The sequence below is a fragment of the Saccostrea cucullata genome, unplaced genomic scaffold, assembly GCF_032062105.1.
Source record: "Saccostrea cucullata isolate Sc308-1 unplaced genomic scaffold, CSIRO_AGI_Scuc_v1 ctg4951, whole genome shotgun sequence".
Taxonomy (NCBI): domain Eukaryota; kingdom Metazoa; phylum Mollusca; class Bivalvia; order Ostreida; family Ostreidae; genus Saccostrea; species Saccostrea cuccullata.
Genome location: NW_026930865.1, coordinates 18,831 through 42,439, shown reverse-complemented (window position 1 = coordinate 42,439; position 23,609 = coordinate 18,831). Strand labels below are relative to the sequence as shown.

Below are 23,609 nucleotides of genomic sequence, written 5' to 3'. Positions count from 1 at the left end.
TATTGACGCCATATAAAAAGGTACACATGAAACACGTACTACATCTCAGAAAAAGATAATCTAACAACGGATGATCAAAAAAGTAATGGATGAAAACATTTGAAAATTCATTTTTGATACATTTACAAAGTTAGCCAGTGCAAAAATGTTTGTTATCTTTCATTTGTCACCTTAAACTTCTTTTCACCTTCAACTTAACTTAATTTCAGATGTATATATCAGAGATCTAGATCTTCATCGTAATGTATCTAATTATCTATCCAGCAATCGAGAAAAAATATCTGTTAAAAAGGCATATATTTCTTTTCGATTTTTTGCACAGGCAGTGTGTAGGACAGTGTTACCGTCACGATCTTCTAAATCTAAAAGGTTTTGTTCATGCTCAACAATAAACTTACACAAGTCAATATGTCCATATTCAACCGCCAAGTGAAGAACAGATTTTCCTTCCTTAGTAACATCACCAATTGCAAGTCCTTTGCTAATTAAATATCGAAATATCTCCTCATTACCACCAATAACCGAATCATGTAAAACTGTATATTCATTTTCATTACGTTCACATCGTAGTTGTGGGTATGACTCTAATAAAAACTTGACTGTATCTTTATCCTGACCCTGGCTTGCGAAATGTAAAAGAGATCTACCACTTTTTGTCTTAATATAAGGATCTACTTCTTTGCAACTTTGAAATAAAAATCGGAATCCTGAAAATTCTCCAGATCTTGCCATTTCATGCAAAGCAGTTACCCCGTCCTCATCTTTCAGTGGAAATAGATCAGGATAATTGTACATCAAATATTTGACGATCTCTACTTTACCATTTTTACAACACATATGCAATACAGTTTGTTCGTTACTTGTTTTACACTTTACTTTCAAACCTTTTTCTATAAGATATTTAAATAGATCAAGGTTTCCTCCCCAAGCTGCGCAATGTAGCGCGCTTTCCCCCTTTTTATCTTTTTTATGTAAAAGGAAAGAATGTTCATTTACTAAATATTGAACGAGTTCAAACTGTCTGAATGAGCTTGCAACATGAAGGACCGTTTTATCGTCGTCTGTTAACTCATCAATTTGGACATTTCTTTCCAACAATAATTTGAGAATTTGAATGTTTCCTCCATTTGCCACATAATGAAGAACTGCATAACCTTCTCTGTTTTTAATTGAGAGTGCCTCTGGGTGTTTTTCTAGCAAATATTTGAACATTTCATATTGCCCTGATTGACAAGCCATATGCAGTGGTGTGTTTGAGTCATCATTATATTTAACATTTTTGTTCAACAGGTATTCATATAACTCAAGGTTTCCAGATTGTGCAGCCCAATTTTGACAAGATTGTCCTTCAAAATCATTATATTCTGATGTAAACAAGATGTGGTATTTCTCATAGAGATGTTCAACCATATTCAATTTGCCATTTTGACATGCGTAATGGAGAACAGTTGTACCATGTGATGTTCTGCAGTAAGGGTCACAACCATTCTGAACTAAAAATGTGAATACTTCTTTTTCTCCAGCAAAAGCAACAAAATGGAGAGCACTGCCACCTGTACTATTAACAACAGAAGCTAAATCAGGAAACTCCTGTAAAAGTGGTTGAATTAAATGATTCTGCCCAAAAAAAATTACTTCGTGCAAAAGACCCCCACGAATGTTAGCCCATCTTGCATGATTTGAGAAGGCTCTCTGCTTTAGATGCATCTTTCTTGCGAAACGTAAAACCATTTCAATATTACCACTTTGCACAGCAAAGAAGCATGTTTTCATATCAAAAACGGAATCTTTTCTTAAAATAAAATCAACCACTTCTAAATGATCCTTAGCACTTGCTTTGTTTAAAGAGATATATTTCTGCTCAGCAGAGGATGATGGAAGAAGTAGGTTGACCAATTGCAAATTACCAAACTCAGCAAAATGAACTAGCATAGACTGTCCATGGTCATCTAGACCTTCAATAAATGCAGTCAAACAATCACTGTTTTCTACCATCCTGTTGTAAAAGTCTTCATTTTTCCAAAGTTTAAACATAGCAATAGCTTTGTATTCGTGAGATGTTTTTTTTTCTAATGATGCTGACAAATCTCTCGTATATAACAGGAAACATGTTTTCTTCTATGGACGGGGTTTCTAAAAAATCATTAAATTGTCCATTTGGTGTTTGAAGTGTCAAATTTACAAGTAGGTCAGGACTACACCACTGAATAATTGTTTTTGTATAATATTGACAAAGGAAGAGGAAAAGACTTTCCTGAATGCAACTGTGGGTAAATCGATACACTCTACTAAATGTATCAAAAGCAATGAATGAACCTTCGTAGAGATCTATGCAGTTTTGAAATTCCCAAAGGGTTTTATTTTTTATATCTACTATTTCCATAGCTTTCAATTTCAATTCTTTATCATGTGCAGGATTCCTCACTAAGTCATTATTAACTCTTCCTCCGTGCAATAAAATGTAGACGAGAACGGCAGTTTTAGGTTCACCCTTTTCAATTCTTCTACGAATTTCCTTATTAAGGTGTTTATAGGGATCCGTGAAAACACTCTCTATATTTTCTATGCGGGTGCTTTCTTTCATTAGTTTTAAACATTGAGGCATTCCAATAGATTTGCCCAAATTCAGTACTTCCTGGAGTATGTTGCCTGATAAGAATTGCTCAAGATTGTATTTAGTTACAAACGTTTCAAGTTCTTTCAGGTTCAAAGAATATTCCCCTGTTGATAAATCGACAAAAGAGTTATTGAAGAATGAACTTTCTTTCATGATGCCCAAGCATTCGCTATAAATGTCGTTTCTTATTGTTACAATTAATTTATTTCCATTCACATTATTATCGTTGACAGTTTCTTTTATAACATGCTGCTGCTTTTCATAAACGTGAAGCTCCTGGTCTTCCAGGGTTATTTCGCCAAACAAATTGTCTAGGAAAATCGCCAAATTAGAACATGTTGGTATGGTTTCATAGAGGGTTTTTACTGAAAAAATCTGGAGTGGACGCATCCCTTCCTTACTTTGTAGCTCATTTAAAATGTGTTTTGATAGTGTTGTTTTTCCGTCCCCTGGATTTCCCTTTAAAAATACATAGCCTTTCGTTTTCAGTAAGTCCATTGCCTTCGACACAGCTCGAGTTCTGACAAATAAATTTCCAATCTCTTCTTTGTAACTGTGTAACATGTTCTCTGTTTTTCCTGCAATTAGTAATGATTGATGGAATACGATGGCATAGTATAATTACAACACAGATTCATAATGACACTCTGATTGTTTTTAATAGAGGTCCGGGTTCTATTCTCGTTCCCGGTGCCGCTTCAAACCTAAGACGTAAGAATAAATAGTGACTCTTCCTTCGACAAGGTCTAGGCATTAGAAGTGAAAAGCACGGGTCTTTCGGTTATGATTTTGAAAACGTAGGTCCCGTGTCACCGAAGGCGCTGGTACGATAAAGAACCCTCACTGATCAATGGCCCTGAGTGCCGACTATAGGTCAAAATTTTAAGCCCTTGTATGGAATACAGTGACGTCTCTAGATCTGTTTTAGTGAAAAATTCTCGAATAAGACGAAAACCAATATACAATTAATCAATCTATCCACTTCTAAGTTCTATGATCGATGCCTTTAGGCCGTTTTGTCTAAAGAGATCCATTGCGGCCATTTGTATTGTACATGTATTTGCTGAAAAACTAGGTTTTTATATTGACCAAGGAAATTACGAAATGATGACTTGAAACAAATCTGCTGATATTTTTGTTTCATCAGTATTTATCAGAAAAATACAGTTAAGCACCAGTAATCATCAAACATTTTCAGTAAAATTTGGAATTCTCAGCATTCTCTCCAATGGTGATTGACTTTAGAATTTACGAACTGTTGACGTTATAAAATACGAATGATATTCTTGTTTTATACAGAATTTTTTTTTACGTATTTTTATGTACAGAAGTTTGAATGTATTCTACTTCAAATAAATATAAGAAAATGTCTGCCCATAAAGTGCTCACTTTTTATGCACGGGAATTTTCACATGTTGTTTCTAAAGAAAAGTCCTTTAATTTACCAAAGTAAAGTAATGAAACTTACCGACCATATTTTGAAGTTCTATAACTGTAAAAGAAAGACAAAAATTTAAATACACCTTTTTCTTTATTTTTTTTAAAACTATTTTTTCTTTTGGTATTCGACATGTAATAGGATGTGATTTTCAATACTTAATACCCATCATTCATTAAATATTTGGATGTAAATCTAACAGAATTTTGAGTAGAGAAAGATTTACCGACAGAAGTGTTGAAAAATATTAATAACGTTAGCAGTAATGAAAACAAAATCAATGAATTTGTTGGGCTAAGCAATTTAAAAGAACTAATAAACAAAATATAAAAAAAAAGTATCAGGATATGTTGCGTTTCACCTTTTGAAAAATGTTTCTTATCATAGTACTGAATAACACTTAAAAAGATATTTCAATAAATTTTTTTCAAAATTGATTTTGACCGCTAAAGTAACCCAGTAAAGTGCTCGCTCTTTGATCGCAAGGTCGTGTGTTTGAAGCACGGTCGTGACTGATCTAAGTCGATAAAAAGATAGGTTACAATTGTTTCTTCGCCAAGCCTTCATTACTTTGAAGTAAAAGTGTTTTTTGTGTTAGACCTTAAAAACCGAATCACGTGTAACGGTAGGCGTTGTCACGATAAAGATCCCTCAATGCTCAGTGGCCCTGCCTTAAGGTCTAAATTTGAAGCCCTTGACCGGTAAATGGTGACGTCGCTATATGAGTAAAAAAATATCGAGCAATGTACAATCGATAAAAATGATTTGTTAATTTATAACTGAACAGGTTACTTTTCAAGGACAGGTTTATTCCACGAATTACACTAGGAAACAATACACTCTTACATATTAATATAACAATGAAAACTATGTCAAAGAATGAGGAGTGTTCATCGCCTGATAAAGCTATTGCTGTTGGGATGCCTCAAATTCTTATTTAAATAATGAATTAATTGTTGAATTTATGAACTTTTTGTATAAAATAAATAAACATTTAATATATAAATTATGAATTAGGGACAGATAATGCAAACAACAAAATTGATGTTGGATTGGTGTATTCCGTTTTGCCTATTTCTGTCAAAAATGGCGATAATAAAGAATTTCTAATACATTAAGACATTGCAAAACTGTACGTTTCACCAACCGTCTTTCATGATCTATTTAGATAAAAGAAAATGTCGCTTACAATCCCATTTTTGTAAAACTTTGAATGATCATTTTACTTGCATAAACATGATTCAAGTTTTTATTTTTAAATTATTTGACAAAACTTTTTATCATCTGTCCTTAATTGAAAGGATTACTCAAGGCAGAGAACAGTGTTGTTAAAACAACATGAAGTTGAACATCTGAAATATCTACAACGAATACAGTCTTTTGATTGGAAAAATTAGATTTTAATGATAATCTGTGATTCTTACGTCACAATGACCTATGTATAAAATATACCGATCCGCAAAGGCATTGCTGAAGGTAAATTTTTTTAATTTTCTACACTTAATGATTTAAAGTTTAATTATAATTATATTAAATAGATACCCAATTTATCCTGGTGTAACCTGGGTTGGGACAGTTGACATTACCGGTATATAACTGACTAGTATTACATTCATTCCTTCAACATAAAATAAATAAATGATTTTTCGGAAATTAGACAAACTCAATCTTTCTATCACTACTTGAAGGTATGTGAAATTGTTAAATCAAGGATTTTTTAAGAAGTATATTTTGAATAAGTACTCATAGGGTATAACTAAAAATCGAAGAGAAAATAAGGGGTCAGTGTGCATCTTTCTGAGCTACGGTTCAATTAAGTTGACTTTGTTGCACTCAAATTTTGTTTCTTTGGTCAATTACTTTCACCTTTATCATTTTTACAAGATGTAATCATAGCAATTAATATATGATATTACTTTATATTCATTATTGAACAAATATTTCAAATTAACGCGCGAAAATTATTGTGTAATCATTTTTCACTGAAAAAGTGCTGATCAATCACATGTATCGAGTAGTTTAAAATAATGAAAGAAAGAGTCGAGGTCAGTAATGTTACTTTTTAAATATTGGTAAAAATATGCAATTTTGAAACAAAAAAGTAGCATTTTATCTTGACTTCTTTAACAGATCTTCATTTCTCAGGAAACTTTGATTAGGGAAGTTGTAAGATATGTTCAAAAATATGAAATGAGACCTAAATTAACGGAAAAAAGTCTTCAAGTAAAAGAATGTGAGGCTAAAGTTCAATGATATAAAAGTTAAAAAGGTACTGTGAGCAATGAGCTCACTAAATGATACCCCCGCCTCCCTGAATATAATGGCAGTGTCCATGTTTTTTTCTGAGAAACCCAAAATATATGTCAGATTAAAAAATAAAATACAAGGTGCACAATGGCAATATATAATTACGATCCTGTGAAAGTTTTATTAAATTTCATTCAGTGGTATGAGAGGAGTTGCAGATGAGAGGTGAGTACCACAAAGCGTAACAGACAGACAGACGGACGGACATAACTGCGCTCCCGCTTTTCAAGAATTGAATTAGAATAATTTTGAAGTAAGAGCTCGAGGTTATGCGTGAACTTTTCTAAAATCTGACGAGGTAAATACCTTAAGTAGTAGTGTACTAAAATGCCCAAGCTACTTGCACAGATATATCCCTGTACATTCCAACTAGTTTCTTAATAAATAACCAAACATTTAGAAAAAAAAGTTGAACGATTTTTAAAAAAATACTGTCATGAAGATTTCCATTGTGGTTAGATTGATATAAAAGCAAGACGTAAAATAAAATGTTTTCTTTTGCTCTAAAAGAACAATTTCTAAATCAAGGAAAACTATTGACAAACAAGTTTGCTGAAACAAAAATATCAGCAGTCGCGCTTAAAGCCATCATTTTGTATAAGTTCTTTGGTCGATACAATGACCTTGTCAGCAAATATATAATTTATCATTGACTCAAATGCTGACTGATTTATTATTATGATATTCAATCTTATTGCTAGTCCATTACTTATACCTGAACTTATTGCTAGTCCATTATTTATACCTGAACCGACGATAAATTTTTCCGTTATTTACTAATCATGACAAGGAACACACAGCGGGTGTGACCGGTCAGCAAGGATGCTCACTCCTCCATGGCACCTGATCCCACCTCCGTTTTGGTCCATGTTATTTCTGCTCCCTTTTGTATTGTTTTATGGACATTGATATTGAATACTGTCTGTTATCCTCATATACGTCATGTACAGTGTATTTATTTTTAAAATTGGGGGTGATATTTGACTTCTTTAAAAAAAAAAACTTTTATAATTATTGGATTTTCTATCATTGATCAGGCTTAATGAAGCAAGAGGCAAACAAACAGGTAAAGGGAGACGCGACCTTTCAGTTAAAATTGAAAGGCGGCTTAAAGCGACTTTTCAGTCGAGAGGAACTTTTAAGGGACCTTTCATCCACAATACATGTACCTTTCAGGTACCATCCAGCGAGAACCTTTCAGTTATCTTTCAATGACCTTTATGCGATTTACAATAACATTTAAGTGATCTTTTTTGTTGTCCTTCAGTGTCCTTTCTGTCTCCTTCCAGTAACCTTTATGTCAGAATTTTAAGATGTTATCTTTGGCTTTTTCACTAGTATATCAGTGATTATTCACTATTTAAAATAAAAAAAATTCTTAACATTTTGAAATGTGTTCCTGTTTTCTCATTGTGATAACTATTAATTGTTAGATGTTCAATTGTCCTTTACGTTTTTACTAAAATGTTTAATTAAGATTACTGAATTAAAAAAAATCTGTCTAAATATAATTTTATTTATATTAAAGATTTTAATTCAACTGTGAAATTACTATAGAATTGCTAATTTGCTGCATAAACATAAATTTAGAAATCGTTCAAATTTTGTTCAAACGATAAATAATAATAATACATTTTTCATGGCTGAAATAGAGTTGTTCGTAGGTGACAAAATATATCACAAGATTAATAAAAAGCAATTACATTGTAGTTGTCAAATGAATAAACAATCAGTCAATTTGAAAAAAAAATAAGGTTATCGGTAAAAATGCTCTTTTCTATGTACCTAAATGTACCTAAGATCACGGTAACTTGATTTATGTAACAAACTTTTCACAAAAATTTTGTTTTGCTCTTATGCTGATTCGATTTTTCATATTTTTCTCATAAGTGTCCGTCACGTGAACAACAAAGTCATGTGACATTGCAAAATTGCTTCAATTTAATACTAATAAACTCCTATTACTAGTTAGCTGCGATTTAATGTATAGATTATATATTGAAATTAACATCCAGCTCAAAGAAATATACTTTTATGCCTATTAAGCCTCTGTGCAGCCTAAACAAAATTGTGTAAGAAAAAATTGATGATATTTGTATGGAACCGAAGAATATTTTTAAAATCTAGTGACACTTTAAAGACTGATTTCAATCGGAAACATCATCTACCCCCGCCCCCATCCCAACTCATAGACAGGGTTGAAAATATAAGTATCCAACTATTTGACACTGGTTACATATTACTTATCAATTACCGTTTAATTATTCTTTAATATTTGATAGAAATCGCCAAATTGTCATTAACAATGGATGTATCGAAAGTAAGTATATATACGTATCTCTTCAATAAACATTTTGTACATGTTACGTGACCATCATATTCCAAAAGATGATATGGATATTATAAATTTCAGAAGAATCCCTGGAACAAATTCTTTTGACACAATTACCCCACACTAAATACCGTATAAGTGGAAATTTTAGCGAGACGCAAATTTAGCGATTTCTACCAGAAATCTAGTATTTTATTTTTAGCGAGAAGTAATTTTAGCGATTTTAAAATGCTAACTAAAGAAGCTATAACAAATAATACACAATTAATATTTAGCGATTTTAAATTTTAGCGATGTCAGCACCCTCGCTAATAATGCCAAAATTAAATCCTCGCTAAAATTTCTACTTATACGGTATAGGAAATCCGAAACCTTAGGAATTATCCACTGCAAACGTATGAAAAATTCGGGAAACTGTGTCCTTATCGACAAATATTCTTCTTTTCCCATATTGGTCCCTATTTTGAAAATATTTTCATTTATATTTCAGGCACCTCTAGTCATTTTTCAAACTATGAATCAAAATGATTTGTCACGAAGAATTTTTTATATGAAGCACGGTTAGTGGTGTAACTTACACCTGTTTCATATTGATGTCATCAAATTTTTACTTCATTTATTGGATTTTCTTTATATATCCTGCATTGTGATGATTCGGTATAATAAAAAAAATATTGCATGAATGTTCAGGAGACTTGAAGATTTCTTTGCCCTTGAAAAACCATATTTCCCTCGGGTGTTGCCCTCGGGGAATCTTCATGTCTCTATCACTATTATGCAATAATTGTATATTATTACAAGATAAATATAATTTAAATATACAGGCAGCGTGTAGCTCTGCCGATTTCAGTCAGGTTAATGTATTTTAATTTAATACGATATAATTGGTTTTCTCTATGTTTAGGTCACCTGAGTAAACTCAGGTATCCTATTGCTATCACTTTTCGTCCGTCGTCGTTCGTCGTGCGTTTACATTTGAACATTTTCAGCTTCTTCTCTGAAACCTCTGAACCAATTTCAACCAAATTTAGCATATAGCATCTATGGGTGAAGGGGAACAAAAATTGTGAATTTCATGGGCCCTGCCCCCCTGGGGCCAGGGGGATGGGGTGGGGCAAAAACCACTAAAATTAGTGCAATCTTTAAAAATCTTCTTCTTTACTCCTAGACATCAAGCAGTCAAACTGTTTGCATGATTGTAATCAGCATTGAGTCCTCTACCAAAATTGTGAAATTCATGGCCGCGGGGTCAGGGGTTCTGGTGATAGGGTGGGACTAAATAAGTATATAGTGAAATTTCATGAATTCTTTGAAAATCTTCTTCTCTGCTCCTGGGTATTAAATAAACTAACTTAGTGCATAGTTATGATGAGCAAGAGTGCCTCTACCATAATTGTGAATTTTATGGCCCCAGGGTCAGGGGTTCTGTTGAAAGGGTGGGGCTCTTTAGATTATATAGTGAAAATACATGAATTCTTTGAATATCTTCTCTGCTCCTGGGTATTGAATTAACTAACTAAGTGCATAGTTATGATGAGCAAGAGTGCTTGTACCAAAATTGTGAATTCGATGGCCCCAGGGTCAGGGGTTCTGGTGTTAGGGTGGGGCTCTATAGATTATATAGTGAAAATATATGAATTCTTTGAAAATCTTCTTCTCTGCTCCTGGGTATCAAATAAACTAAATTAGTGCATAGTTATGGTGAGCAGGAGTGCCTCTACCAAGATTGTGAATTTTTTGGCCCCAGGGTCAGGGGTTCTGGTGTAAGGGGGGGGGCTCTTTAGATTATATAGTGAAAATACATGAATTCTTTGAAAATCTTCTTCTCTGCTTCTGGGTATCAAATAAACTAACTAAGAGCATAGTTATGATGAGCAAGAGTGCCTCTACCAAAATTGTGAATTTTATGGCCCCAGGGTCAGGGGTTCTAGTGATAGGGTGGGGCTCTATTGATTATACAGTGAAAATACACTAAATCTTTGAAAGTTTTCTTCTCTGCTCCTTGGTATTAAGCAGATGAACTACCTATGTAGTTATGATGAGCAAGGGTCCTAATCTTCCAGAATTGTGAATTTTAAGGCCCCAGGGTCAGGGGTACCATAAAGGAGGGGGGGGGACTGTACTTATATACTGAAACTGGATGAATTGTTTGAGATCTGCTCCTTGATATTTATCAAATATTTTTGAAAAGCAAGGGTGTCTTTTCAAAAATTGTGCTATGTGTGGATCTAGGCCTAAGGGTCAGGAATTCATGTGTGATTGGGGCATTACTAATCATGCTGAATATTACTGATTACTTGAAATGCATTTTTGTTCCCCTACCCTGCCTATGGGTACACTGTATTAAGTAAACAAACTAAGCAACTGATAAGTGTATTGTTATGATGATCAATGGTGCCTATTTCAAAATTGTGAATGCCATAGCATCTGGATTAAAACAAGAATCAAATTCAATCACTGGAAAATTGTTGCATAATGCTCAGGTGACCTATAAGGCCCATGGGCCTCTTGTCTTATAGAGTAATCTCAACACTGACATGCAATCATGATATTTAACCATGACTTTTAATTTTTTTATCTTGAGAATGTGATATTTTACAAAACTAATCAATCTGAACAAAATGTCATCACATTTCCCTGGTTTATTAAAGTTTTTAAAAGCATCATTGGAAACTATATATTGTCAACTCCTCTGCATAGAAGGAACAGAAAGAATATAAGCAACTCTCCAAAAAACTTACTACAGCAAAAACACGTTTAAACAGCAAAGACAGGTCTTTATTCGTGTGAAAAACTGGTTTTCTGATCAAAAGACAGAACCATATTTAAGTGAGTTCTAACCAATACTATTTCCTATAGGAAATGCAGTATTTTAGCTTTATAACCAAAGTCAGCTGAGACTTTTTTCAATCATTTCTTTTGGAAAAATAAGCATTTTTCATATAAATGTAAGGATGAAAAAAAGTACTTCCGTTTGAATTTCCAACTAAATGCTTTCTGCATTTCTTGAGTATTACCTTTTCTTGTGGGTCCGAAAAATTACTTTCTATTTTTGAATAATTACCGTAAAAGACAAATAATATCACATCAAAAGAAAATTGGATACATATGCTATCAAAAGTATTATGTAAAATATGCAAATATGTAGAAACTGTATTTTTACCCATATTTCTCTCGTTTTCCTTCTCCACCGTCGTGACATACAGGACATTGGGAGGGCTGGATGTTTTAGGCAATAGGTTCATAGCTTCCTAATTTTTCTCCAGATCTTGTCGCTCTTTTTTGAAGCATAACTTGATTCTTACATATATGATAATTCCAACTAGTATGCTTAAAAGGATAGCAGAAGTTACTAAGACGAAAACTAAATTTAACCTAGTCTGTGTATCTGTCGTCGGATTTCGGTTCGTTAAATCCTCATATAACACTGTAGTAATGCTGAAAAAGAAAGAAGACGCTTAAATTTGTTAAGTCAGTTTCAATATTCACTTAAGTAAAAAAAAATGTTTATTAGGGGATTACCGATTCTTTTTGATGCACAATAAATCGGATAAGAAGCATTTTGAGTTTGGGTCAATCTGAAAACAACTGGGATCTGAAAAATAAAATAGATATTAATGTTATAATCTTTTATCTTAATGTTAATAGAATTACTGTATGACAGAGATAAGTTTTATTATTTGATTAATATATAATTATCTATGATGCAATTGTTTAAGATATAATAGTTGCAAAATTTCAATAAAAGGTCAGATAAATCGGTTCAGAAAAAAAATTATCAATCTATTTAAATAACAAGAGGCCCATGGGCCACATCACTCACCTGAGAAGCTTTGACCATTCTGTTCTTTACCAGATTTCCTCCTTGCAATACATAATGCATCCCCACCCTACCCCACTGGTCATAATTTAGACATTTTGAAATCTACACTACCCCAGGTTCCTCCCATGTGCACATGTTTCAACTTTTCTGGCACAGTGGTTCTCGAGAAGAAGATTTTGAAAGATTTTTCCTATATATTTCTATGTAAAACTTTGATTCCCCATTGTGGCCCCTCCCTTCCCCCGGAGGTCATGGTTTGAACAATTTAAAATCTACACTACCCCAGGATGCTTCCACATAAGTTTCAGCTTTTCTGGCCCAGTGGTTCTTGAGAAGAAGATTTTGAAAGATTTTTCCTATATATTTCTTATATAAAATTTTGATTCCCCATTGTGGCCCCGCCCTTCCCCCGGGGGTCATGATTTGAACAATTGAGAATTTACACTATACAAGGATGCTTCCACATAAGTTTCAGCTTTTCTGGCCCAGTGGTTCTTGAGAAGAAGATTTTCAAAGATTTTTCCTATATATTTCTATGTAAAATTTTGATTCCCCATTGTGGCCCCGCCCTTCCCCCGGGGGTCATAATTTGACCCTCAGTTTTAGCTCAGGTGAGCTAAAAACGTCAAAGGCGATAATCAAGATGAGTACCCCCCCCCCCTATAGCGAGCCCCCACCCCCACCCCACCCAAACTGGCAATATTACACTAAAACACTGTACATTCTCACAATAAACTCTGACACAATAGCCGAAATTCGGTAAAACAAACAATCCTCACTTCAAAAGAGTTTCAGAATGTTTTGGGAACTGCTTTAAAATAGTGTGCAAGAGTTCACTCTAAAACAGTGATCAAAATGAATGAAAGAATACCATACGAGTACATTTTGAGAAATCGTAAGATAAATATATAACAGACTCACATTTGTAAAAATGATCTGTATAATAATGTGAATCCGGGCATCCATCATTGAAGTGAAGACAGGTATAATTGTCCAAAGCAAAGGAGGCATCAAAAATAATACATTGTCCTACAATTATAAAAGACATAGCATCGCAAATGAAGACATAATGAATTCAAAAAGCATAGTAACCCTGATTGTGAAACCACCTTTTTCTAAAAATATTCGTTGAGTAATAATCTGTTTTAGGCATTATACGTGTTAAAAATTTATTGATATTCACAAGTTATCATGTTTTTACGTTAATTCAATATTTTTTTCATAATACTTTGGAAAATGCACAGATCTTTATTTATCATATTGAAGATGAAAACCTTTTCCAAATATGCTCCTTGTTAGTGGATAACAAAACTCAACCAATCGTGTTCGTTCTCGTGTTGCCATACAATGATATCTATTTTTGAAGTCTTTTGAATTCATTGTACAGTTCAACCTCTTTGAAGCTGCATCCCATTTTGCTTTGTTGTCAGGACAGGCATCAACAGTGTATAAAGGAAATTTTCTCCACTGATATGTCATCTTCAATAAACCATTGTCTTTCACTAATTAACAATTTTCAATTGCCAATTAGTCATTGGCAATTGAAAATTGTTAATTAGTGAAAGACACCATTATAAATTTGAAATATGATGATTAAAATTTTAAAAAAAAGTTGACACATGTAAAAATCACAACTGCCTCAGATGTAATGACTCCCTCAAATATCCGTAAAAAAATGAATCGCACAGAAGGCAAAATTAAGTACCCCTGAAAACACTAGGTGAGAAGAGATGCCTACGGTGAATTAAAATCCCTTGTTAAGAGGTCACACCTATCATTATACCTCTATATTGCAATCAGATGTACAGATAACATTGGAATCATCACTGTTCGTGGGGGACCAATGTCCGTGGAATTCGTTAGTGGTCCTTTCTTGATAATTTACACGAACCGAACGTTCACACGACCCGAAAGTTAAACATATTGATTCATTGAATTTACTGTAGAAAGGAAATTGATTCACCATGAATGAGTACAATTTTGCTTCCCCCACGATCATTGAACCCACGAATAAAATGTTTCTATAATAATGAATTTATTTTATTTTATACTGTAGATTATCAAATTTTCGCAAAATCTTATTTTCGCGAGAAAGGTACTTGGTATTCATTTGAAGGAAAAGAACATACTTTCAACGAATTTTGATTATTGTTGTACTTTTGCTATGATATTAGAATTATAAACTAGGAAAAAAAATTCAAAGATACCCGAAGCTAGGCTTTATATATACGTGTAGATAGTGTAACCATAACCGCCATAGAATTTGTGAATACTGAAAAATCACATATTTTCGTAGGGTATAATTTATAAGGTTTGAGGAATAAATTTTGGTTTGTGGGGATTTAATTTCATGGTCGCAGAATATAAAATATGTAATGCATATGACGTTTTACATTTCGTAGTAGTCATACATTTGTTGGTCTCTCAAAAAAAAAAATCGAAACAACGAAAATTAATCCCCATGAAAATAGTTATTTTACTGTATGACAAAAATGCAATAGGAGTTTTACCTGCTTAATTTTAATGTATTTAATTTTGAATTTACTGGGATATATCAAGGCATAGCATTTTTTTTTTTTTACAATAGTTCATTTTTAAAACAAGGATTCGTTAATATATTTAAAAAAAACAGGTCGGTTTTATACGGACACAATTGGTTTAAATTCCAACAATTCGTTGGAAGATATTTTCCATATTACATGAGAGTTGTCAATGAAGAACTCCAGCATATTTGAATATTAATGAAGCGTATTCTTATCTAGAATCAAAATAACTTTTAGCAAGGTAATTTGGTCGATAATCTATCGCATTGAACTTCTTAAATCCCCATTATTCCCCATTTTCAAAAGTGAGTTATCTCTCCTAAAAATCGGAACTCTTCTACACTAGCATAACTTCCGCGGACTACGAATTACGATCATCCAACAAAATAGTGATCAACTTACACGCTGCATTTAAAAAATTTAAAAGAAGGAAATGGTTTGCAGTCTTTTTAGATAATAAGCGATTTTATAAAGGGTCTGTTAGCCCCCCCCCCCCCTTTCTAGAAAGCTATACGAATTAGCCATGCACGTAGCATCGTATTTAGAAGGGGCAGCCAAACAAAGAAACACGCACGCTAACTCTCGATTCCCGCCTACATTTTGGAACCATTTAATTCAATATGAATAGCAATTTGGTCATAAAATCTTTGTTTAATACAAAGAACAGTTTAATGGTAATTGATAAATCGTCTTAATACCACCGCTAAACAGTAAATTATCCATAATTCCAGCTCTTGAAAAAAGGGGGGTAGACGATTTTTTCCATTAAAATTGGAGTTTCAAGCATCACTGTATTTTGAAATAGTTTTGGATATGATTAAATGGTCCATATATCTTTTCTTATGTTTTAGACAAATGAATAAAACATAAATATTTCAATAAAATATAGTGTTTCAGTTGTATATCACTTTGAAATTGGTGGAAAATAAGCATTTTTATCGTTTTTTGTAAATAAACATATGTTCCCCCCAGTGTCACACAAAAAGATTTAGTATGGATTTGTGAAATACCATTCCATATAACCTGTAAAAAGGAATTTTTGTGACACTGGGGGGAAAGATGTTTTAAAAATATTTTCCGTTTTCCATTGATTTCTATAGTAAAAAACACAAGTACTACCAAAATTTTAGAGTTATCTCTCTTTGTTTTCCCAAATAAGTAATGTTTTATGAAATTTTGTATAATTATTTATAAAAAATATTAAAAATTCATCGAATATGTTAACGTTTGAAAATTGGCGTGGAGGTAGGCGGGAGAACAATACTATCGTTCGCAGTTCTTTTTTTGTTTGCCCCTTGGGGATCCGGTTTAGAATAGGTCCTTAGTACCCCTTGCTTGTCGTAAAAGGCGACTAAATGGGACGGTTCTTCGGATGAGACCGTATAAACCGAGGCCCCGTGTCACAGCAGGTGCGGTAGGATAAAGATCCTTCCCTGCTCAAAGGCCGTAAGTGCCGAGCATAGGCCTTAATTTCCAGCCCTTCACCGGCAATGGTGACGTCTCCATATCAGTGAAACATTCTGAAGACGGACGTTAAACTATATATAATCAATCAATCAATCTTACCTGGAAAAGTTGACAAGCAAAGAAAAACCTTGCCCAAAGTTGAAAAAGCTACTTATTTCAGTACCAGCTCCTTGGCACATACAATACTACATTTCCCTTATATAACTTTACCGCAGTATAAACTGTGGAAGATGAATATCGCTGGATGTCAGTTTAGTGTGTTACACACTTGAACTCAGAACTGACCAAAAGAATGTTTCAAATCAACTTTCATGCGAATTTGATTGACACTGAGGTGATGCTCTGCGTACAGGTACAGAGAACGATTGTGTAAATGGGTTGAACAGTTGAATATGAACCAAAGTTGTGGAAATTAAAAATTATTAGACTTATTAATCATGAATTCAATATAATTACGGTACATATATTTTTTCACAGATGTACATGTATGTCAGTTACACGGGGTTTCATGAGTCTTTCTCTCTTCCTCTCTCTCTCTCTCTCTCTCTCTCTCTCTCTCTCTCTCTCTCTCTCTCTCTCTCTCTCTCTCTCTCTCTCTCTCTCTCAAACCATATTATTTTTTACAAAAAAGAATAACTTATAAAAATAAATACATGTGCTTACACTGAAAGGATTTTAAAAACATAAATAACACCTGTCAGAAATTAATGTCTTCCGTTAATTAACGAGGAATACGCTAGGAAATTATTGTATCTATTTCGTGTTTCTGTTTAGATATCGATCCTACGCTAAAACTTTGATTAAATGCAGCTCAGACTTTATACGACATATGTAACACAAATTCAGGTCGATGCTATTTCAATTAGTCTTTCTTTGTTACATGAGCACATGAGATTAAATTATTCATTTAATACTATACAGTGAATCAATTAATTTACAATATAAAAAATTCTGGAAACATAGTCCAGTCAAACTGTCATAAACCTCAAACAAATTGCAACAGAATTTTTTCTTAATTTATAATTAGTAAATTGTATTCTAACTAACATATAAAAACTCTAGAAAATATATAAAGCCAAAAGGTGTCTTGTTTAGAAATAATTATTTACTATTTTGAAAAAAAAAATATGTGTGGGCTACCATATGTAACAAGGGTACAATTTTAACCACTGTAAATGAACCTCTTTTCTTTTAAACAAGCATAATAAAATTAATAATTCAATTTGTAAACATATTATATTTCACCTATTTATTGTAGATATAAGATTTGTATATATAAGATTTGAGAATTTTATATATGTCTAAATGTTGTGTTAACTTCTCCTAGATGTGTGATACATAAGGGAAAATAATCTATGGAGAGTCGTTAGTGGTTTTATTGCAACATAAAAATATTTTATTACATAAAAGTTAAACTTTTGTTGTTTGACTTTGTAAAAAGAATTTTTTTCTTCTTTAGAATATTGATTCTATCATACTACTTTACTAGTAAAAATACATGCAATATTTAGATTAGAACATCTTAAAAAAAATGTTTGGTTGCCCTCTCCCGACCGACTGACTAAAATGGCCCGTCTCAAAACTTTTTTTACATTCCATGACGTGAAATTTTTTTTATCCTGGAATAGGGATTTTACAAATAATTTTACCCTGAGTCTGCAGAAGCATTATTTGTTTATTAAATTGTTTATTTGCATTAAACGAGCATTAATTATTTTAAAGATGGCCTTATTCTTGACCTGTGTTTGTGTGTATTTAGTATTGGTGCAATGATGCTTATTGCGTAAAGTTTATTTTGCTGTATTTGTTATTTGTAAACATATTTCTTAAACATTATAAATCACTTTGATTCAAATTTGGCTTCTGGTTATTTCTGAACATAACCCTGGAGCCAAGTATGGTCACAAAAGAAATTTAATTTTATGTGTAGTCTTTGAAATAGGTCGCATTGTAAGATTTTCATATATTTTATTAAAAACATACCGGTATCCTATTATGTTATAGATTAGAACATTTCAGCTTTTATAAACTACGCAACATTTTCGACTAATCCAAATTACAGCAGACTGTGGGATCTTTTTCGTGGGACCTCTGTTTATAGGTCTCATCCAAAGGGCCCAGATCGGTTGATAGTATGTTGTTTTACGCCAAGTTCAAGAACTTTTAAATAAAAAATTATTCAAATACACATGCATATATAGGAAACGTTATTACAAATACTATTCCTATCACAAATTCCTATCACAATAAGTAGAATTTATCATTTAAAACTGCATAGAAAATTTTAATTGTCATAAGAAAGATTCAATGCCATAGATGAATATGTAACGAATGTTTGTTTGATTATTGTTTAGCATCCCTCTTGAGAATTCTTCACTACTGTGGAGACACCATCATGCACTTGCAAATGGAGAGCTGCAAATTTTGTCCTTTACTCGGACCTCGGATTATTGGTCTCATCCAAAGGAACCAGATTGGTTGATTGTGTGATGTTTTACGCCCCGCTTGATAAATTTTTACTTAGATAATAACTTCACCATATACTGATCGAAGGGCTTCAAATAATCTTTTACTCGGTGTTTAGGGCCATTGAACATGTCAACGATTACATGTATCAAGAAACGCTCTCATCCCGAAAACCTGCAACGTTTACTTCAAAGTGCCAAGAGCTTAATAAATATTGTGATATACCCCCACCACACACACAATTACAAAATAAATCCGAAAGAATATAAAAACTAGCAATGGACATTATATTGAATATAGTGAGAAGCAATTCGGATACTGTATTAAGGATAAGATTTAGGAGAGGAACCAGTTCCAGTTTCGAGTTAATCATTAATGCATTTTTAGGGATTCTAGGGTTAGAAGATTTTTATGGGTTTTTTTTCTTTGATATCTTTAACGTTTCAAATAAAAGCAATGGGGGATCTGACTTTTAAGACTTCGTTCAGGTTTTACTTAACTATAGATATAACATATTTCGAATAAATGTCCCATGCATATACATTGCTATAAAGGTAGATATCTCGGAGAGAGCCCCCTCCCTCTAAAATGTTTAGAGTTAAAAGGTTCCTCTGGTATGTAATGTCCATGAACCCATTCCCAAGGACTCATTGAAATGTAAAGAAGTCATATACCTTATAAAATTATACCACTCCATCCCCTGAAAGATGTTTTGATGTTTGGGGTAATTTTATATAGGGATGAGTATCGTCAAACATTTCTGTATCACGATATATCATGATTTTTTCCTCAAAATATCACGATAATACATGTATCATGATATTGTCACACTTTGATTTTTACTGTTTTTACATTTTTGTATAAATTCATTCAGTCGCATATAAAGCCTCTATCAAAGCGTTAATTTGGTTATTAAATAATTATATTTTACATTTTAAGATATGTGTCACGTATTTTCCTTTATTCACTTTTTTCTATTTGTTGTATGAATGCTAATATTTTGTTTACTTCCTGGTTCAATCTTATTATTTTATTGTGACATCTGAGTCAAATTGTATATGATTATTATTTTTTTTTATGTAAGTGTAATTATTTTTTCTCAGTATCGGACAGATGTTAACCAATTAGTTGTTCAGTTCCAAGATGTCATAATTAAGCGAGTACCTTGTTTTCTAATGTTGAGTTGTTTTCGTTTCAAATTGTTTATAACTGTCATTTAATTATCATTACTCGTTAATTGCCTGTTCACCAATTGTTATCTTAAAATCTTGAGTTTAATTTTTGATTGGTCAATTTTCAAATTTTAAATTGGGCAAGAGTTGGGAAATGCGCATCCATTCTACGATTGCGCTAATAAAGACATAACATTTATATTTCCCACTCTTCGCCTCTATTTCTAGGTATGTACTTGTATTTAAATTATTTACTTTCATTTTTCTTTTATATGAATTAATTAAGATTTGAATTTAGTACACTCAAAAATTAATTATGGTTTTTGTAAATACGCTTATTGCATTTATATCTTGTTTAATTATTTTGACAATAGTTAGCTAAAGGGAAATAAGACATATCAACAAGTACAACTCTTATATGTAGGGAGAAAGAATTTTTGTAATTCTGAAATATGTAAATCGTTTGAGAAGTGCATAATGACGAGCAAAAATTCTATTCTTAAAACTTTTTAAGAGTTCAAAATTTGATAGAGATATGTAAATAATCATCTCTCTATTCCTAGCTGAATTAATTAATACTTAATTTTTTATATGTCTACTATGTCAAATAATTTGTATATTGTTTTATTGTGAAAGTTGCTATGTTCTTGTGTCACATCAGGTCATCATGTTTTCATACATTTTTTTATGTATATATTCTGTGACATTTATTTCAACTTGACCGTTTTACTTTAATTTAAGATCCATTCTACGATTGCGCTAATAAAGACAAAACATTTATATTTCCCACTCTTCCCCTCTCTTTCTAGATAAAGGACAAACCTGATTGCAAGGATAGTCTAATTGACAAAAAGAATTGTCTCAAACTACGGATCGGGCTCAGTTAACTAAAAACATACCCAAACCGTTTGAGACAATATTTTTAAAAGCAATTTTTACAATGATTTTAGATGACATTATTTTTCTTAAAAATAAAAAGCAAATTTCCACTTTTTTTGAAACTTTTATCTAAATAAAATTTATCATTTTTAGATGGTAACGTGCCGTTTTTTTTTACCTTTTACAATTTTTTTTAGGCTTTCCCTAATTCTTATTAAAAAGGTTTAATAAATAAATGATTTAAATAAGTTCTGGACCTTGTGATATGTACCTAGGTCTCCGCATCAGAATACGTACCCGCCTCCCCCCCCCCCAAAAAAAAATGATTGCGATATACCGTAATATCCATAAAATCGCATATCCCTTGAAATAAATTTATTTTTATTTATTATTTATTCTAAATTCTTATTACTTATTTGTTTATTTATTTTTTGCTTGTCAAAAAATTATGAGACTTAACCTCTGTGAGATGTTATGCCCCCAACCCTGAAAAAAAAATATTGGATGTCTGTGCTTACATTATCTCCTATAACTTTTTAAAAATTATCTTAGGTCCTCTATGATTAATTAATACTATACTAATTCATTCCTACTATAACTACATACTTTTGTCCCTGCACAAAGCCGTACTAAGGAATCAATTGGAAAAGGTTTTATTTTTCTATTATTTCTGTGGCCATGGGAACAGGAATCCACAGGAATTAATGAAATAATCAACGGTTTCAGTTGCATATCTGCATGACTGTCAAAAAATTTCAAGATCATATTCCTTGCAAAACTATTTTTATGCATAAATAGAATGTCTATTCAAAAGGAGATTTATTGGCATTTCTAAACAAATATTGTTTTTTTTTGATTATCGAAAAAAAAATGATGTTTGGACAAATATATTTTTCTAGAGTTTTGATATATCAAAAGGCACATTATAAATAACAGAATTCCACTGGAAAAATTTCTGTTGCAATTTGTTTGAGGTTTGGGTGTTTTTGAGCTAGATTGACTGGACTATCACGGTTAATTCAAATGAAATAGGCCTTTAATTGTCACCAACTGTGTTCTTGTAAGTAAAAATTCTATTCTATGACATGCAATCGAGCAAAAACGCAGTTTCTTGGTATCGGTCGCGGAAGACGATGCAGCAATTTTTAAGGTAAAACTGTAAATAGACATGTCATCAGTCTCCAAAAAATTCCTAGAGATGCAGAGAAGAAAATATGGCTGCACCAGGCTAGATTAATTCGAAAAAATTTTATAACTAAAAATTCTTATATTTGTTCTGCACATTTTGTAAATAATGATGATCCGTCTGAAGAACATCCACTACCGAAAAGTAGCTTTTAAAAAATAGGCCTTTTCGAATATGTATCAGCATTTTATCAGTAATTTGTTTCGGTTTTTTTTTTTGGTAAGAGGAAGGGGGGGGGGGGGGGGCTCACACAGCGCCATATTATACTACTATTAAGATGAATACAAATTCAGAAAGAGACTATGAGTGGGCAATTTAAAAAAAAACGAATCAATTAAGATTTCTTTTTATTCACAAACACAATAACATGTTTCCATATGACTGAAGCATTTAACCATGAACATGTTTACAACAAGAACGTCCGCGGAAGTGACTTTATTTATAGCGCATGCATATTAATTAAGGTAGGTCCGTACTTTCAGAATTTTCTGTCAAACTGATAATTTTTCAATTTGAATACTTTTAACAAGTCTTAAACTTACTAAAACACCCTTAAAAGACATATCTTTGCAGATTGATTTTCATACAACATGTCTCAGCACACATACCTCTAAAAACTCAACAGCCAAAATTGCACATAAAAAAGTGTGATATCATATTTTCTCTTAGTTATGCACCAAATCACATCAAATTTATGTTAAAACTTATGAAGATCAAAAATATTCATTTACCTAGAGAAAATTTGAAATTTTTACTGCAAAACATTAACAAATCGGTGTTGAATCTGTCCATGCCTTTCAGAAAAAAAAATCTCAAAATATCTTTATTTTTTTATAATTCTTAAAATCCAATATGTTTAGATGCCATTTTTTCTTTAAAACTATTGAGAATTATATCTAATGTTAACAAAAACATCTACTTTATTATGATTGACCAGAGAATTTTAACAAAACAGTCTTTTGAAGACGTAAACCCCCTATTTTTGAAATATCAATTTTTTTCAATTATTCAATGTAAAATTTTTAAATAATAAAAATTAAATGGATGATATAGGCTCTTAATCAATAAAAATAGATCTCAGGTTAGTTTGCTTAAAAGAAAATTAAAAAGATTTAGGTCTTTAAAAGCAATTAAGAATTTTGTGTCTGGATAAGTTCTAAATGACATATAGGTCTTATGGACAGAATGCAAAGTTTTATTTTCCATAAATAATGTATATTATATGCTTCATATGCACAATAACACTATAATAAACAAATATTTACTTGCTAAATCATTCTCAATCAATCGAAAAGATTTATATCAATAGAAAAGTGAAAATCATAATTTTTTTTTATTTTATTTTATATGTGTAAAATTAGAACCGGATCCGTAAAAGT

The 23,609-nt window shown here is 32.1% G+C and overlaps 1 protein-coding gene and 1 long non-coding RNA gene across 2 annotated transcripts; both read right to left on the bottom strand.

The window, feature by feature from the left end:
• Positions 1-344: 344 nt before the first annotated feature.
• Positions 345-3,181, bottom strand: LOC134230349 (putative ankyrin repeat protein RF_0381; the record flags this gene model as incomplete). Its single annotated transcript, XM_062712109.1, has 2 exons — positions 2,317-3,181; positions 345-1,955 (listed from the first exon to the last, which is right to left on the bottom strand). Coding segments are annotated over exons 1-2 (2,476 nt in total), but the record flags the coding sequence as incomplete, so codon positions are not given.
• Positions 3,182-12,071: 8,890 nt separating this feature from the next.
• Positions 12,072-13,514, bottom strand: LOC134230348 (uncharacterized). Its single transcript, XR_009984337.1, has 3 exons — positions 13,439-13,514; positions 12,217-12,289; positions 12,072-12,132 (listed from the first exon to the last, which is right to left on the bottom strand). It is a non-coding gene; the product is annotated as an uncharacterized LOC134230348 (long non-coding RNA).
• Between the last annotated feature and the right edge of the window lie 10,095 nt (positions 13,515-23,609).